The following is a 16,749-nucleotide window of genomic DNA, read 5'->3' on the forward strand; positions in this document are numbered from 1 at the left end:
GTCCCTGCAGTAAAGGATAACCTTTTCAAATATGAATTCCAAAAGCTATACCAAACCTACACTGTTCCAGATATTGGTATATAATAAAGTGAATGTACACTGTTTCTAAAGTCAGTAAAAGAATGACCTTCCCATGGCTTATGAAAAAAAGGAGACGATTTAATACCGACATTTTAAGACCTAGATATATTGTAAGAGTGTAAAAGTCTTGAGCTACAAGATGTTGTCTGTTTCTTAAAAGACAAAGTCAGTCAAAGAATCTTAACATGAAAAATTCGTTCTTTATTTTCAAAAAAACAATGTAACCTTGGATTTCAAACTAACAGAACAAGATTAAGAGCAAATTATTTTAATACCCAGAAAAATAACAAGATTTATAGTAATCTATTTCTGGCACTAATATATATGCAAGTAGGCAAAAATCACACAAGCCTATTCTGCAGGGGCAGCTTCAGTGTTTTCCTGTTCAGCAGCAGGCTCACCGCTGGCTTCTTTTCCTTCTTTGCTTCTTTTGGATTTTTTGTGTTTGTGCCTTCTGTGGCTGTCCCCTTCTTCACTGTCGTGACGACGTCTGCTGTTACTAAATAGAGAGAAAAAAAATCTCAAAAAATTGCATGACACAGAGTACCAAAAACCCAGCCTTTGCATTCCTATTTGAAAACTGGCACCTGCTCCTGTTCCGACCCAGATAGTATTTGAATGTCATTTGATTTTTTCATGGAATGGTACATACATCCAACCCATCCTGTACTTTTTGTTGGGAAATTGAAAGGATTTTTTGCATTTGTAACCCATATACTAATAGCAATACTTTAAATAATGTCATGTCCCTACTGGCATCCCTTAATGATTTAACATTCTTACTGACCCCCATTCCCTGGACTTAAGCTTCATTTCTAACTTTAAAAGGATCAAGTTGAACAATTTCTATCAAGTGACCACGAGGGTTAGGTCAGCTTCACTCACCACTTTCTGACCCACCATTTTTACTCCTCTTTCCCCAAGTTCACCGTTTCTGTTCACTAGCTACGACTGTCACATACATCATTCAATATGAAGTTACCCGAGGTCAACATTGCTTTTCGTCTATCCACATTTTATATGGCAGACTTGTTCCAAGTAGTACATCTAAGTGTTTACAGTCTTTCCACAAAACTCCAGTTTGTTTGGGGTTCTTTTAAAAGTTTACTTTATTTTTTTAAATTGGTCAAGTCTTTCGTATCCTATTAAAAAAAAAAAAAAAAATAATCAAACCTTCGAGATGACTTGTGTCTGGTCTCTTCTTTCTCTCTGTGTCGCCTGTCTCTGTGTCGGTCTTCTTTCTCCCTACTCGTTCTATGGCGGTCATAGCCTCTTTCTGCATAGTCTCTGTATCTGTATCGTTCTTCATCACTGATTAAAATAAGAAGATATTTCAGGAGAGTAACACCAAGCAGTATATATATTAAAAAAATAAATTTTTACACACTTTTGAGATAAATGACAACAAAAATCTTAATGTTGCTTCTGGGTTTCTAAATGAGATCAACAACATATGCTAAAAGGACATTAAAGCTCTTCACCTTACATACTAGGCTTCCGTTAACGCAATTTTGAAAGGAGATTGTCCAATAAAAATGGAAGGAAAAAAGAACAACAGTGTCACATTAAGTTTATACAGGAGGTATCAAGTAGTTAGCCTAAACCGGTATCTAGATGCAAATGAAGTACAATCCTACATAAACTTTAGTAATGTTTCAGGTCAGTGTGTGTAACGCTCAACACTTATCAGCACACTTTTTGACTACTATACCATTTGGGTAAATTTATTTAATCTTGGTACAGCTGATCTATTTCCTTCCATCAGCTTCAAGAAAGGAAAAGCTAGTCGCAAAGAGACTGACAGTAAAATACAGTCAATGTTTTGGGTTTTTTTAAAATTAATTTCTCACCTGTGCCAATGCTGTCTCTAATTCCTCTCTTGGATTACCATGAGTGCTGCTCTACCACAGTGCTGGTAAACCCCCTAAATACTACAGGCTGCACAAGAATTTAAAGGCTTTACTTAAGAAAGTATTTTCATATTTTGGCAGTCCTAAGAGTTGAGTGAAATTAAAAAAAAAAGATGAGAGCAGTATCTATAGTTAGCCAACACCACTCAAAACACTACGTTAGCATAGCTTTAAAAGGCATGCTCGTTTTATTATTTCTCTACCAACAAAATCCTACTCAGATATAGTGTCCAGTATCATTTAACAATGATACTTCAATACGAATTAACTTACTGTAACTATTTATATAGTATCACATAAAGTCTTCGTAACCATAGTTTGGAAGATCCCTACCAAGTCCTAAAGACAGGCACAGTGGACCAGGCTTTCTGAGGCAGTAATTAAAACAGGTAACAATTTAGATACCATTAAGCTGATGAAAGCCAAGTGTTCCATGCCTGCTGTCTTTGCCAACATTTACCATGAAAGAAATGATCTTCCTGAGGTCCCTGACAGGAGCAGAACAGCTCAGACAGATCACACAAGGAGAACAGTTCAAGCCTAAAGAGATTTCTCATGTCCTGGCGCAGAGAGAACTTTGATCAAAACAACTTAATCTGACATAATTTGGATCCTGTGGCCATTCCCCAAGTGAAGACATTACATTAGTGATTATTACATCTATGCACGAAAACTCAGCGCGAGAAGGGGGAATGCCTGAAACAACTGCACTAGTCTTTCTACGGAACTCGGTATGATTGTATCATTCAGCAAATTTTAAAAACCAGCTCAAGCAGGACCACCAGTTGCCCAGGACCATGTCCAGATGGCTTCTGGACTTCTCCAAGGATGGAGACTCCACAACCTCCCTGGCCAACCTGTGCCAGGGCTCAGTCGCCCTCACAGGCACTTTGCCACTATCACTTCTCTTAACTATTGTCCCCCTCTTAAGACAAAACCAAAATTCAACTGCATTAAACATTTTTTTTTTAAGACTATGTTAAATCTAACATGTCTCTCCCACACGAAAACCCTAGAACAGAGACATGTCAACTTATACAAAACGAAGGCAGTACAGCTACAGAACATGAACTCTGATCACACTACTCCAGTCGGCTTAATGCACCCTAGGTTATGGTCCAGGGTGTGAAAATAAATTCACTTGCTCTGCTGAGGTGCCCAAAATCCAGACAGGTAAACTAAAGCAGTTGGGGGTGGGGGAAAGAGAGAAAATAAATCCCAAATCTTACAGTGCTGAAACCTCAAGTCCTACACCTTTAACCAGTTTGTATCTCTACCAATCATTTACCATTGTTTTACCCTCAGGTTTCAATTTCACTCGCAGGGGAAGGAGGGAAGTGTAGGGGAGACAATCCAATTTACAGTTGAATTTACAATCCAAGTGCCTCTCTGCTGAGCATTTCTTCTCACAAGAAACTAGCTCAAGGCTTTGGTGAGAGAGGTAAAACTAACATTAGAAGAGTTTTGCTATCAAATGTCACAGAAAGATGAAGGTTGGTATCATCTCTTAGTTTCTGGGACAAGTCATACTGAAGAGAAGACTGGCCTAGCTTACAGAGCAGTTTGTTTTCCAGTTCAGAATTCCAGTCTCTATGTGCTCTACGTTTGAAGTGTGTCTTTACTTGGTGTGTAATAAAGCAGCACCATAAAGACAGCATGTGCCTGGTGAAGTCTAGTTACAAAGCTCAGTTTTAGAATATATATTAAAAAAACCGTATGTTAAATGTGAAATTAAAATTAGGTTCTGAAATTTACCAGAAGTTATAACCGAAGATGAAGTCTGATTTGAACAACAAAAGAAATTTTTTGTTAGACATGTGCTTCCTGTACTAACACATTTTTAAAGTACCACTAATCACAATTTTAGGAGCCTTACATTTCTGCAAGCTTACAGGGACAGAAAGAGGTAGAACCAATTAAATTATAGTTTACTCCCAATATCCGATATTACTACCAAAACTAACATTTTGATGATCAGTACCTAATTAAAAAGTTAAAATTTGAATGTCTAATTCTGCTTTCTGACGAGCTCGCCATAAGAAATTAGATGGCTACTTTTATACATACGGCTTGGTTTCAAAGCTGAGATCCAAAACTTTTAATGTTAACCCACAGCCTGCATCTTCTCTGTTACACGACTGTTTTAAAACACTCTAGAAAATGATACAAATGTTATTGATACTCCTTTTTAAACCTTATTTTGGCAAACTACTAAGGAACCATGACAGCTTGTAAGTGTGTCTGAAAATAAACAACCTTTCTATAAGTAAAGCAAAGTATCAGTTTGCCAAGTCCAGTATGTTGGGAGCTTTCAGAAACAGGAACAAACGCCATGTACCCAATGTTACACACCATTGATCTCCTCCCCATTTTGTATCTGGGCTTACATTACAGTTATCAAAGCTTCCCAGGGACAGCCTTGAGAGCGTAACTTTTGACCTGTGGAAGAGGACCTATAGTTACCCATGCCTTCTGGTTAAATAAGCCCAATCCACAAAATCTTCGTTCTCTACACCTTTGGTTACTTTTCCAAAACAGACTAGAAGCTATTAACTTCGCACATCAGGAGATCTTACTTTGGTAGAGATGTCTAACTTCTCCTATCTGTACTCAAAAACCCTTCAACAAAGAATCACAGAAGGCTTTAGGCTGGAAGGGACTTTGTGGTGGTCACTAGGGCTAACCAAAGTGAGACCCCACCTGCAGTGCTGTGTCCAGCTCTGGGGCCCCCAGCATAAGGAGGACATGGAGCTGCTCGAGCAGGTCCGGAGGAGGCCACAAAGGTGATCGGGGGGCTGGAGCACCTCCCTGATGAGGACAGGCTGAGTTGGGGGTGTTCAGCCTGGAGAAGAGAAGGTTCTGGGGAGACCTTGTAGTGGCCTTCCAGTACTTAAAGGGGGCTACAGGAAAGGTGGGGAGGGACCCTTCATCAGGGGGTGTAGGGATAGGATGAGGGGTAATGGTTTTAAACTGAAAGAAGATATATTTAGTTTAGATGTAAGGAAGAAATTCTTTATTGAGATGGTGGTGAGGCACTGGCCCAGGGTGCCCAGAGCTGTGGCTGCCCCCTCCCTGGCAGGGCTCAAGGCCAGGCTGGACGGGGCTTTGAGCAACCTGGTCTGGTGGAAGGTGTCCCTGCCCGTGGCAGGGGGGTTGGAACTGGATGATCTTTAAGGTCCCTTCCAACCCAAACCATTCTATGAACCCCTCCTCAACACAAGGCTAACTCAGAAGTCTGGTCAGCTTGCTCAGGGCCCTATTTAGTCAAGTTTTGAGTATCTTCAAGGCTGGAGATTCCACAACCTCCCTCTGCAACCTGTCTCACTGACTGATCACTCTTTTTGTGATTATTTCCACCCGTCCAGCCCTGCCCCTGCACCTTATTTACTGTGAATCTCCCTTGCTGTGACTTTTAACTATTGCCCCTTGTCCTTTCTCCGTGCACCTTGAAAAAGAGCCTGGCTCTACCTTCTCTACAACCACCCCTTAGCTAGTTGAAAACAGCCTTTAAGAACCCTACTCATCCTTCTCCTTTCAAGCTAAATAATCTCCCATCCCCTCAGCCCAGCTAACCACACCTTGTCAGACCTCTCCTGGACTCTCCAGTCTGTCAATGTCTTCTTTTTCATAGCAAGGATCCCCAAACCAGGCACAGTACCTTGCATGTTTTATCAAGTGCCAAAGAAGAGGGGAGTAACGTCATTCTCCACATGCAGGCTACACTCTAGTGCAGCTCAACATGTTTTGAGCTTTATCACACATAGAGAGGCAAGTCCCGTTCAATTTGTTGTCCACCAGGACACCAAGTCCTTTCATGTAAAGCTACTTTCTAGCCAGACAGACCCTCATCTGCTCTGCTGCATGGGATTACTGGGGTCCAAGACCTTAGAAATACAGTGGTTGGGTTTTGGTTTTGTTTTTCAAATTGCTGAGGAAGAACCATAAAATGGTAAGGCATCAATCAAATTCCAAGGTTTACATCTTTCGTGGTAACTTATTGACATGCAACTATCAAAAAAAAAAAAAAAAGAAAACAGTCTTTGCAGAATGGACAACAGTCCAAAAAGAATGACATTTTCTCAAGAGGGCAGAATGAGATCTCTTGTAAAAATGCACAATTTCATCTGAAGATAGCAGGGTAAAGGTAGAACAGAATATAAAATGCAGCTGACGGTTCATTTTTAAGCCATATTTAGGTTATACTAATAAAATAAAAATAATTTCTATTTTCTTACAATTTTCAGAATTATAGCACAAATACAGGCTATTTAACAGGCAAAGAACTGCTAAAAACATTGAAAGCAGTAATTTCTAAGCAGTAAAAAGCTAAAGATGATGTTTACTCCAAATCTCACCAGTGTCGCTTGAACAAAGTTTAAACAAAGGGAATTTAAATAAGAGTAATGCATCTGTGAAGTCTCTAAAATACTTCACATTCTCTTCCCTGTGGCTTGTTTCATTTTCTTAAGTGTGTACAATTGAATATAAACCTTCTTAAAAAGCATTATGTCGGCATGTTCTGTCTTAAGCCTCTCCCACCTTCTCTGTGACTCCCAAACCAACTTACACTAGTTAAGGGCCTCCCATTTTCTTACACAGCCATGTGGCAACAGCTTTGCTACAGATGGTGGATAATTTAGTCACATAAAAAAGTTGAGGCCTGCTCTTCCCCCTCCTTTGCAGATAACTCTGGCAGCAGCACAGAGATTTCTTGAGGTCTGGAAGCTATTAAGGTTCATTTCAAGCACCCTTGAATGACCAGGCTTCTTTCTGGCCTTCAATCAAGCTGTCTGAGAAACAGATGTTTAGATTGGTCTTGAGTTTTCCGAAACTGACCCTGGAGCAGAGCACATGCGCACGGGAGAGAACATCACCACATCAGCCTACGTGGAAAATCCCCTCTCTCGCACCCACATTTGGGTCTTCCGCTAACAATCACCATGCGAAAAACGTCCTCTCTCAACCAAAGTAATGTCAACTCCGAGTGTCCTCATTTCCCACAGCGTAAAACCACTGGTAAAAACAATCTACCTAATAGCTAACGTATATATTCTGCAAAAATTTAAACTTAACAAAACACACTGAGAAAAGCATCAGGACGTTTACCCTAAAATACTTAGCAAATAATGAACAAAGTAAATTAGATAAATCTGGCAAGCCAGTAGACCTCTGCTCTATGGAGTCATAGCAAGCTCAACGCTAAACGCTTTGTACTTGTGCACATGAACCACAGAACAGTTGCAGCTTGTTTCTTTTTAAAAAAAAGCAATTAGAGAGTTGAAAGTGGAATAAAGTTATCTGCCATTATTTTCATCATCTGCCTGAAAATGAAAAAAATTCTTGACCTTTAGATGATAGTTTTTAAAAAGATAGGACAGATTATTATCCAGCCAGTGCTAATGACCAAACTCACCATTTTAGCAGCTATTTAACACCATTAATTAAGGTCAAGTGTTGTACCACATTGCTCTTAGCACTGAATTGGCAACTAAGATTCATTTAGTACTTTTACAGATTTTTCTAAAACCACTGATATAAAAATGAGAGCTGGATATCTCAATTATACAAAAGGGCTTAAATCACACCTTTAACCTGTAAAGCACTATGACCAGTTTGGACATACACTGTCATTTTTACACTTCTGTTTTACATTTAGAAATTTAATTATAGATTCCAAGAAAAAAGGGGGAAGGGGAGGAAGCCACACCCTCCAGCTCTTTGGAATATACAGCTGAACACTAAATTTTAATGTTGAAGTACGCTATTTAACACAGACACAGGGGTTTGAGCAGAGCTACAGAATGCTTCAGACATTTCACTGACCTGTTGAACACGCTTGGAGTTGGACTGTGATCTCGGTCCCTTTCCCTGTCTCTGGTACGTTCTCGATCTCTGTCGCGGTCACGGTCGCGATCCCGATCTCGAGATCGCTCTCTCTCACGTTCCCTATCTTTCTCTCTCCGTGCATAGTAATCCCACTGTTTGCTGGTGTCCATAAGACTAGACCACGAAGGAGCAGAACCTGCAAGGTGCGGAAAGGTGACTAAAGAAAAAGATGCGGGTATTAGAAAGTACAAAATCATATACTGTATGAAAACTATAATAATACTTATGCATGAAAACACAGACATTTGTCAGCCTCCCTCAATGACATTTTTCAATCTTCCCCTTTCACATAAAAGTTAATTCTGAGCAAACTCTGAATTTTTTCCATGATGCTAATAAAGGCCTCTGGCACTCATTTAAATACTTGTTTCGGAGATGTACAGAACCAGGATATACACCACAAAGACTGCCTAAATACTTTTGGGGAAAAAAAAAAAAAAGATAAATAAATTGTGCAAAGACTTGCTGACAGAATCTGATTTTATGTGGCCAAATGGCTTTGTTTTGAGGGAATAACAAAACAAAACCAACCAGAAAACAAAACTGCCTTTGAAACTCAGTGGCTCTGAAAGTACAGTTCAGAAAAACAAGGCAAAACGATGCTTCCAACTTAGTATTTAAATGCTACTATTTTTATGTTTTGTCCTTTAAAATATAACGTTAGTTAAAAAGTTCTCATGAACTAATTTATATTCTATACTGTGCTTTGCCATACTTTTCTGATTACAGATGTAACAGCAGCTTTAGAAATACATTCCCTAAATTAATTCTGGGGAGAAGAAATAATGCTCCTACTTATGCTTTGTAAGATACTATTTCTAATGAATACTCAGCACAACCACTGTTACCACTAAAATATAATTGTTTCAGAAAATTAAGCATATTATCTTAATCTAAAAGATGATACTCTTAAGAAGGTGAGATGGAAGTCATAACACTGACTCTCAGCCTTTCTAGGCAACGAGCAATGGGAATAGAGAAGGGGCATGCTTCTGCATTGCTTTCTACCAACTCCAATGTAATAAATAGCTACTACTCTTAATGCCCCAATTGTTCTGTCCTGCCCTCCCTCTCCAGAAGCCCGGTGAATGCATCCTGTGAATGAAAAAATAAGGGCTGTGGTATTTAACTGGAAACAGCACTCTCTAGTGGACTTACAGTACAGAGGACTTCCCACTTTCTGCTTATCTGCTTTGCTAGCCAATGATAACATAGCCTTCAATAAATCGTTTGTTTTGAGCTCCACTTCATTATCTATAATATGAGAACAATATTCACTTGACTCCATGGTGTCACAGAGAGACATTAATAGTATAATCAACATAAATATCCACTGAACAATGTAAAGTGTGTTACTGATACTGTATTTAATACTGACAAGTTATAAAACCAGTGGCTTCTCCTGACGTGATGTTCAGACTGCCTTGCTTAGAGTGTCTGGGGTATGCCTGCCCCAGAAAGCTTTGGCAGAAGCTTAAGACAGCAGTTTGCCAAGCATCCAAAGGAGGAATACAAAAGACCTTTTGAGCAGGCAGTGGAGCAGGAAAAAACACTTAATTGTTAAAATGCATTTGCAATGAAAAGCACTGTAATTCTTTAAAAAAGCATTTATATGAGGTTTTGCCTCTAACAAAATGCTTGACACTGTTTCACTTCAGGGCTACAGAAAAAATGAGGAGTTAACAGAAGAAAATACCCTAATACAATAGTATGTTGTTCATTATACTGCCAAAACCTGAAATTCTTCTAAGGAAAGCAGCCAGAAATAGCAAAAAAACAGCTGGACTTTAAAGACTGCTAATTTCCTTGACTTGCCACTATGTCAACAACATACGTATGGTCTATGAGACACTGGCTGCCAGAATATTCCGATTTAAAGTGTAAACTTAAGTTTAACTTTAAATGCATACTACAAAACAATTATTAATGGTAGTATAAACTGTGACAATAAATTTTGGTTACTCCCTCGCATCTGCACTAATTCTCATCAGACAGAAGGTTGTCATTTCGCCCCCAATAACCTGAGATAAACCAGTTATTTGATACTCTCCACATTTTTGTATCTAGATTTTCACGAGTAATTATTCACAACACACCAGAAGCTTACTTTATAACATGTTCCGGCGTTCTGCGTTTACTACTTGGAATGAAGTAATTTGTAACTTTTAGTATTTCTACATGGATTATTCCAATAATTTCTACAAAAAGAAAGACACTTCTAAAGTTTAACTCTGATTTTATTTTTAAAACAGGAAGAGAGGGAGCTTTGAACAACCAATAGTTTTGGAGAATTAAGTCCTGTTTTGGAGATGGTTTAAAAATTGAAGGCTGCATGGTGTCACAGTATAAGGCAAACTATTAATACACCTTCTTTGTGCCTCAAAAAATACTGACTCTCAGACTGTTTCTGTAATGCTGAATTTCTTGCAAGTTCATAAGATATCAGAACATTTAGAGCACAGAACAGAGAAATGCTTGAGGGGAAAAATCAAACAACCATGCAAGTCACTTTACTGGCAGACCAAACTCAGTGTCATATATTGACAGCTCAATAAAATTCAAAGATCTGATGGCAAAGGTAGCACTGAATTGTGAAAGAACTTAAGAGCAAGCTGAAGACACTGCATTGATGCAGTGGAAGAGCACAAAGACAAAATAAATAATCTTGAAGCTACAAGTTATGAATATTATTTTACTATGCAACCTTCCTAATGGGCTTGCAGTGGGAAACATGCCTGACCACTAGGGAAAAGACACCAAAGCATGCAATTAGCAATTTGAATAGCCAGAAGAAAGGCTAGAGCCTTAAGATGGTATCTTTTGCAATGTGTTCCACATGCTCATCTTCATCCGCAATTTTGACAAAGCCATGATACATACAGACTGGCAAAGACAACAACAGGTTGGAGATTCAGTGCCATCACCCAAAGCAACTATTAAATAAATATACTTAGTGATTCTTAATTAAAATGATCATCTGTACCCTATTGCATTGCTGAGTCCTCAATTTACCTAAGTTCTGATGCACAGAGAGCACTCGTAAAATACCAGCCAGTGATCCCATTGTGAGATAGGGTCTGTGAGAGTAAGATGCTGGCCAGGAAAACATCTTTCACTAAGAGATGAGCAGCGATAAAATGCCACTGAGCCTCTACAGATTCAAAAATCTGTATGACAAGCACAGCTTAGAGACAGACAATTTGCTTTGTGTAGTGAATACAAAAGCTTTTGCCACAGTAGGGATGCCAGATACACTGGGAAAATGGGAGCAGACTGTACTCCTTTGTCTCCACAACCATACAAAGGCAAACAAATTTTTAACCCTGCTGAAGAAATTCAAATTCAGTGTTGGTGTGGTCATGATGACTGTCATCTTCCAAATATTGGTACTGCAACAACACAAGCATGCCATCACCTCTGAAGGTCAACACAAAACTTGGAAATATTCTTGTGTCCCTGACAGAATAGCAGATTCTAACAAAGGAGATTCCAAAGTGAAAAACATTCTAAATTCTGACACTACATATTGGATACAATGTATGTATTAATGACTGTAAGACTGTTTTCCTTATGATATTCTACATGGGTTTAGATGTTGAAATTTCAGCAAAATAGTCACTTGGGTATCTCAACTGCCTGCCTCAGCTTCACCTTTTTACTAAAACTTCAGCAAAACTAGTTCAATTATTGTTAAAAAACTAGTTAGCATAAAGCAGATGTTTGCTGACATCAGGAATTCTTGAAAATGCAACAAGCTTCCATGTGTGAAAGCAAACACTTGATAACTAATGAGGAACCTTTCAATGTCAACAAAGTACCACTTGTTACTCCATAAACTGCTCCAACTTCAAGAAATCACAAGCCATTCAAAAAACTGCATTTTGTATATCCTCTCTAAAGACTTATTAACACTTGGGAGATACATTATCTGCATGTTTGATCTGTGATGAACATTATGTATCCCCAGAACTGGACAGAGTCTTCCCTACAATTTCTACTCCCAGCAGCTAGTGTCCAAAGGAACCAAGAGCAAGGAGACAGAACGAGTCAGCTGGAAGAAAAGGCACTAGGCATGGGGCTGGGTGGCAGATGCACTGAAGGCAGAGGCAGTGACTGGCAACACACAAGGTCCTACACCCGGGTGAGGGCAATCCTCAATATCAGTACAGACTGAGTGATGAACTGATTGACAGCAGTCCTGCAGAGAAGGACTTGGGGATACTGGGGGATGAAAAATTAAATATGAGCTGACAATGTGAGTTTGCAGCCCAGAAAGCCAATCGTAGCCTGGGCTGCATACAAGGAAGTGTGGCCAGCAGGTTGAGGGAAGTGATTCGCCCTCTGTGTGCACTCATGAGACCCAACCTAGAGTACTGCGTCCAGGTCTCAGGCCCCCAGTACAGGAAAGGCATGTTAGAGCAGGTCCAGAGGAGTGCCATGAAAAATCATCAGAGAGCTGGAAGGAACATCTCTCCTTCAGCATGGGAAAGAGAAAGCTCTGGAGAGAATTTACTGTGGCTTTTCAATACTAAAACAGGGCTTAAAAGAAAGATGGAGAGAGACTTTTTACCAGGGCCTGGAGTGACAGGACAAGGGGCAATGATTTTAAACTGTAAAAGGGTAGGTTTAGACTGGACATAAGGAAGAAATTCTTTATGATGAGGGTGGTGAGACACTGGAAGAGGATGCCCAGAGAAGCTGTGGATGCCCCATTATTGGAAGTGTTCAAGTCCAGGTTGGACGGGGCTTTGAGCAAACTGGTCTAGTGAAAGATGTCACTACCTGGAGCAGGGGCATTGGAACTAGATGATCTTTAAAGGTCCCTTCCAACCTGTGATTCTACATTTATCTTCCCGATTTGGGCTAGGTCAGGAAGAAGATGACATCTTACTATTGCCATCACTCTTTTGGCTCAAGAAGCAGAGCTGTGCTAGGTAACAGTTCTAAACACTGCAGGTTCTGTGGATGTCCATTTGATTGAAAATAATCAAACTTCTATTTTGGTTCACTCTTGCTATAAGATCAGAAAGTGATGTTTTTCAGCATCAGATTTTTTCCATAACATTAATCAAAATAAAAAAAATAAAAACTGACTTTGCAACAGGATAGCTGAAGATCTTAGTATCTTAGATAAACAGTTTTTCAAAGGAAAGGTATATCACTCAGGATTTCTCAATGAATGTTCTTGCTGGTTAAAATTCTGATGATCTGTTTGACAGTACTTGTTCTCCTGCTTCTGAATCCTACCAGTTCTTAGAAAATTCTCCCTGACTTGTGGTCCATATTACAGTGTATTATTTTTCAAAAACACAGTTCTGCAAAAGAATCATGGAAAGATATCCAGCATACACCTAAGTAAGCAAAACTATAGTTATTTATCAACAGCTGTTAAATTTGCAACAGCATGTGTTTGTTTACAACAGTAGGCAATGAACCTTCATAATGAATTACTGAAAGGACCTGTTTAGTCTCTTAGCTAAAATCCTGGTAAGTATATCAAACTGATAAAGCACTAGTCAAAATTTCCAGAGCTTGCAAGCTTACTCACCACTGCCGTATGAAAATGCACGAACAGAACGACCATCATAGCCAGAAGAATGTCCACTGTTGAAAAAAAAACCATGTAAAAATTCAGTTTTACCATCAAAGCTACCTCCATCAATAAAGATATTCTTTTAATATTATTGCCTTGAATTCTTACCTGTATACAGACTAAAACAAAGTATTTGTTATAAATGGACTTGAGTCCTCCGTTTTGAGCATTACTAATTAAGGAAGCTGCCTATCAACACAAATATATTTCATGTTTTGCTACAGGGGGTGAAAATATAATTCTCTCTTTTAAAAATGGAAACAAAAAAAAATATTTGTATCAAAGCTGTTCTTTCATATTTTCAATGAATTTTCTATTTCATATGTCTTGTATCGTAAGGTGTTTCTTCACAGATACTGAACTTAATCTCCAATTGCTTGAAAGTGCTTCATTCATGAAGCCGTTCTCACTCCTTCTGTTAAAAAGTAGATATGTGAGCATGTCTAAGAACAGGTGGACTTCAAATGTGTAGTTCTATAAATAAACTACTAAATTAGCTACACATTTTCTAGGCTGACTTCTTTCAGTGGTAGCCAACTCCACAAGGTAAAAACCAGAAAGGTTAAAAAGGATGATATGTATACAGAACATAATTCATACATATATAATTCTTTCATGACTTTTAGCGCTTCCTACATAACCTGAATGAATTATCTTTGCAGTTTTTAACCTAAATGCTATTTCTGTTCTTGAAGGCACTTTAACATTAAGAAGTAAGTTTTGTGTTAGCTTAGTTTAAAAACAAAACAAACCCAATGATAATGAAAGGCCTATGCAAAACCTTGACATTTAAAAGTATGAGATTTAGTTCCTAGGTTTTATAATAAACTCTTATTTTTTCACATCATATTTCAGAAAATACATAAATATTCACAACAAGTAAATGCAATGACTTGCTTCACAGCCAGAAGCAGCAGTCACAGCAACTGTCAGTATGAAATAATACTTTCATGCACATCAAACACATCCAGTTAGGGATTTTTCCTGAATTGAATCAAATGAAGATTTTCTGCGAGATTTATCATCATCATCCTGTAGCGTATACGTTAACAGAATTTTCAATTTCAAAGGAACATATGTGTGCACCCTCCTTCAGTGAAATCCAAAGGACTGGCAAGAGGCTTGCACCATCTTCTTAAGTGAGTTTTGTATATGGCCTGGTTTTGGCCTCCAGCAAAACATAAATATTTTTCTAAGGACTGTGCTGGCCAACTTTTTTCTTTTTCTTCCTTTGACGCACACATATATATATTTTTATATACATGTATATGCATACATACATATATATATATGTATGTATGCATATACATGTATATAAAAAAGGTATTGAAAAAATACTGTTAGGCCTACTAAAGCTGAGCACTTAGAACAAACACAGTAGAAACACAAATTTGGAATCCTTGGAACTCTGGCATTTCCTATAGTTTATGAGGGCTTGAATCTGTGGCCAAACTGTTTATTTGCATTTATAGAAAAGAATACAGTAGCTGACAAGTATACGGTTCACTTAAATAAGCCTTCAGACTACTGAAGAATACTTTAACAATCATTGCCTTGCCTTTATTTGTAAGTCTTGGCATTGATATAGTGTCATAACTGAACTAAACTAATGAGTGGTCAAGTAACCTACTCAAAAGAATATTGTCAGACAGATGAGACTAGTAACATTTCTGTAAAAATACTGTAAAAATCTGAAACTACCTCCCCTCTTCCAGATAAAATCCATAGAACACTGGGTAGTCTAAGAGTCCTTACTAATTTATTTCAGTTATAGAATATTGATATATTTCTTTATATAATTTTGAACAGATAATCACCTTTCTATTGTGGGTATGAGGGAAGGTGGAGGACCGCCAGGTGGTGGTGCAAAGCCTGTAAAAATAAATTAGGTGAGGGGGGGAAAAAAGAAAAAAAAGAACACAAACATGAACACATAAAAGAACTAACCTAAGCGTACAATGGCAAACAAATTGCAGAGAGTACAATGCAAAAATTGTTTCTCACTGTGTAAATGGGTTTTATTTTATAAGACTGAAAACTACTTTCCAGCTTAACAAAGGCAGAGTATTAAACAGCTATTATCAGAACTTCAAATCAAATACATTAGCATTCTTAAAAATACAACTTAGAAGCATAGGAAAATTCTTGAGTATCTAACAATACTTAATAAACAACAATCACAACTATTTTCTGCGGAGCTGAAAAAAACAGAATGGGAAGAAAAGAAGGAAGCACAAATCTTAGAAACTGGCTGATCACGTCCACTTGTCAATGGTGTTTTCATACGTTTTCTTTTCTGCCTGGCATCAAAATAACTGAGCCTATATCCATGCATATAGATTTGTATTTATGAACTTTTATCTATATGACTAAAAGAAAGTTGATAAGTTGCATATCAGTTAAGTTTTCACTTCTTAACCAAATGTGGAAGGAAATTCTAAGCAAGTTTACCTGGTGGTGGCACTGTTATTGGTATACCTAAAAAGACAAGAAATAATATATCAATTATAGTAATAGTTTACATTTATTATCTGCAGATCTAAAAATCAGATCGAGCTATCACCATATACATGATCAAGGAGAATGATAACATTTTCTGTGTCCTCAGATCAAGATCTCACATTAATACCAAATATTAAGATTTTATGCAGGCCTTGTGCAATCTGGCTTTTTAATTTAAATTCATATTCTTCAGGATCTTATTTAGACAAAAATAATGAAGAATGACTCTAGGTCTCAAGATTATAATTAAATCCATAACCCTCAAATGTTTAGTATCCAGAAGGAAAGTAACATCCCATGGAATATCTTTGCTTTATTTTATATTCCTTAACGGGATGAAAGGAAATGCAATTGGCCTTTGACCTTTAATAGCTTAGGATAGGAAACAGTAGGTCCACATGGACAAAATATTCTAGCAACAGTAAGCATTACAGACTTCTCAGTCAATGCTATGCCACACTGCAACTAATCATTCAGTTGCTACTTGGAGGGAAAAAAAATTGTTCAGTACTCTATTTTCTTGTAAATATTCAAGAAAGGTGCGTCCTTTAATGCACATTCAAGAACGATTCTAACTTTTCTGGTTTTCATACCTAGCTTAGCTGTTATGAATCTAACTAAATGCTGAGAAATTGTTCCTAACTAAATTAGCTGACCTAACAGAATATACTGCCTCAACATATAAACCTATTTTATTTGATTATGAAGGGAATGATTAAAAGGTAAAAATCATTCATATACTTTAAAGGACGCATTATCCTCTCGTATTTTGCAAAG

At 38.0% G+C, this 16,749-nt stretch overlaps 1 protein-coding gene across 10 annotated transcripts in view; it reads right to left on the reverse strand.

Annotated features, from left to right (window-relative positions):
* Positions 1 to 138: 138 nt before the first annotated feature.
* FIP1L1 (factor interacting with PAPOLA and CPSF1) overlaps positions 139 to 16,749 on the reverse strand; it is a 45,262-nt gene continuing 28,651 nt past the window's right edge. For 5 of the 10 annotated variants that reach the window (XM_032998998.2, XM_032998990.2, XM_032998989.2 and 2 more), the window contains 7 exons: positions 15,922 to 15,948; positions 15,288 to 15,342; positions 13,426 to 13,481; positions 9,036 to 9,131; positions 7,815 to 8,034; positions 1,255 to 1,392; positions 139 to 580 (listed from right to left, as the gene is read on the reverse strand). In XM_032998998.2, the coding sequence (XP_032854889.1) occupies positions 433 to 580; positions 1,255 to 1,392; positions 7,815 to 8,034; positions 9,036 to 9,131; positions 13,426 to 13,481; positions 15,288 to 15,342; positions 15,922 to 15,948 (740 nt within the window). In that variant the 3' untranslated portion in view covers positions 139 to 432. The remainder of the gene's footprint in view (positions 581 to 1,254; positions 1,393 to 7,814; positions 8,035 to 9,035; positions 9,132 to 13,425; positions 13,482 to 15,287; positions 15,343 to 15,921; positions 15,949 to 16,749) is intronic. The other 5 variants (XM_032998995.2, XM_032998999.2, XM_032998997.2 and 2 more) reach the window with 3 other exon arrangements.

Source organism: Tyto alba, unplaced genomic scaffold, assembly GCF_018691265.1.
Source record: "Tyto alba isolate M040663 unplaced genomic scaffold, T.alba_DEE_v4.0 Super-Scaffold_6, whole genome shotgun sequence".
Lineage (NCBI taxonomy): Eukaryota > Metazoa > Chordata > Aves > Strigiformes > Tytonidae > Tyto > Tyto alba.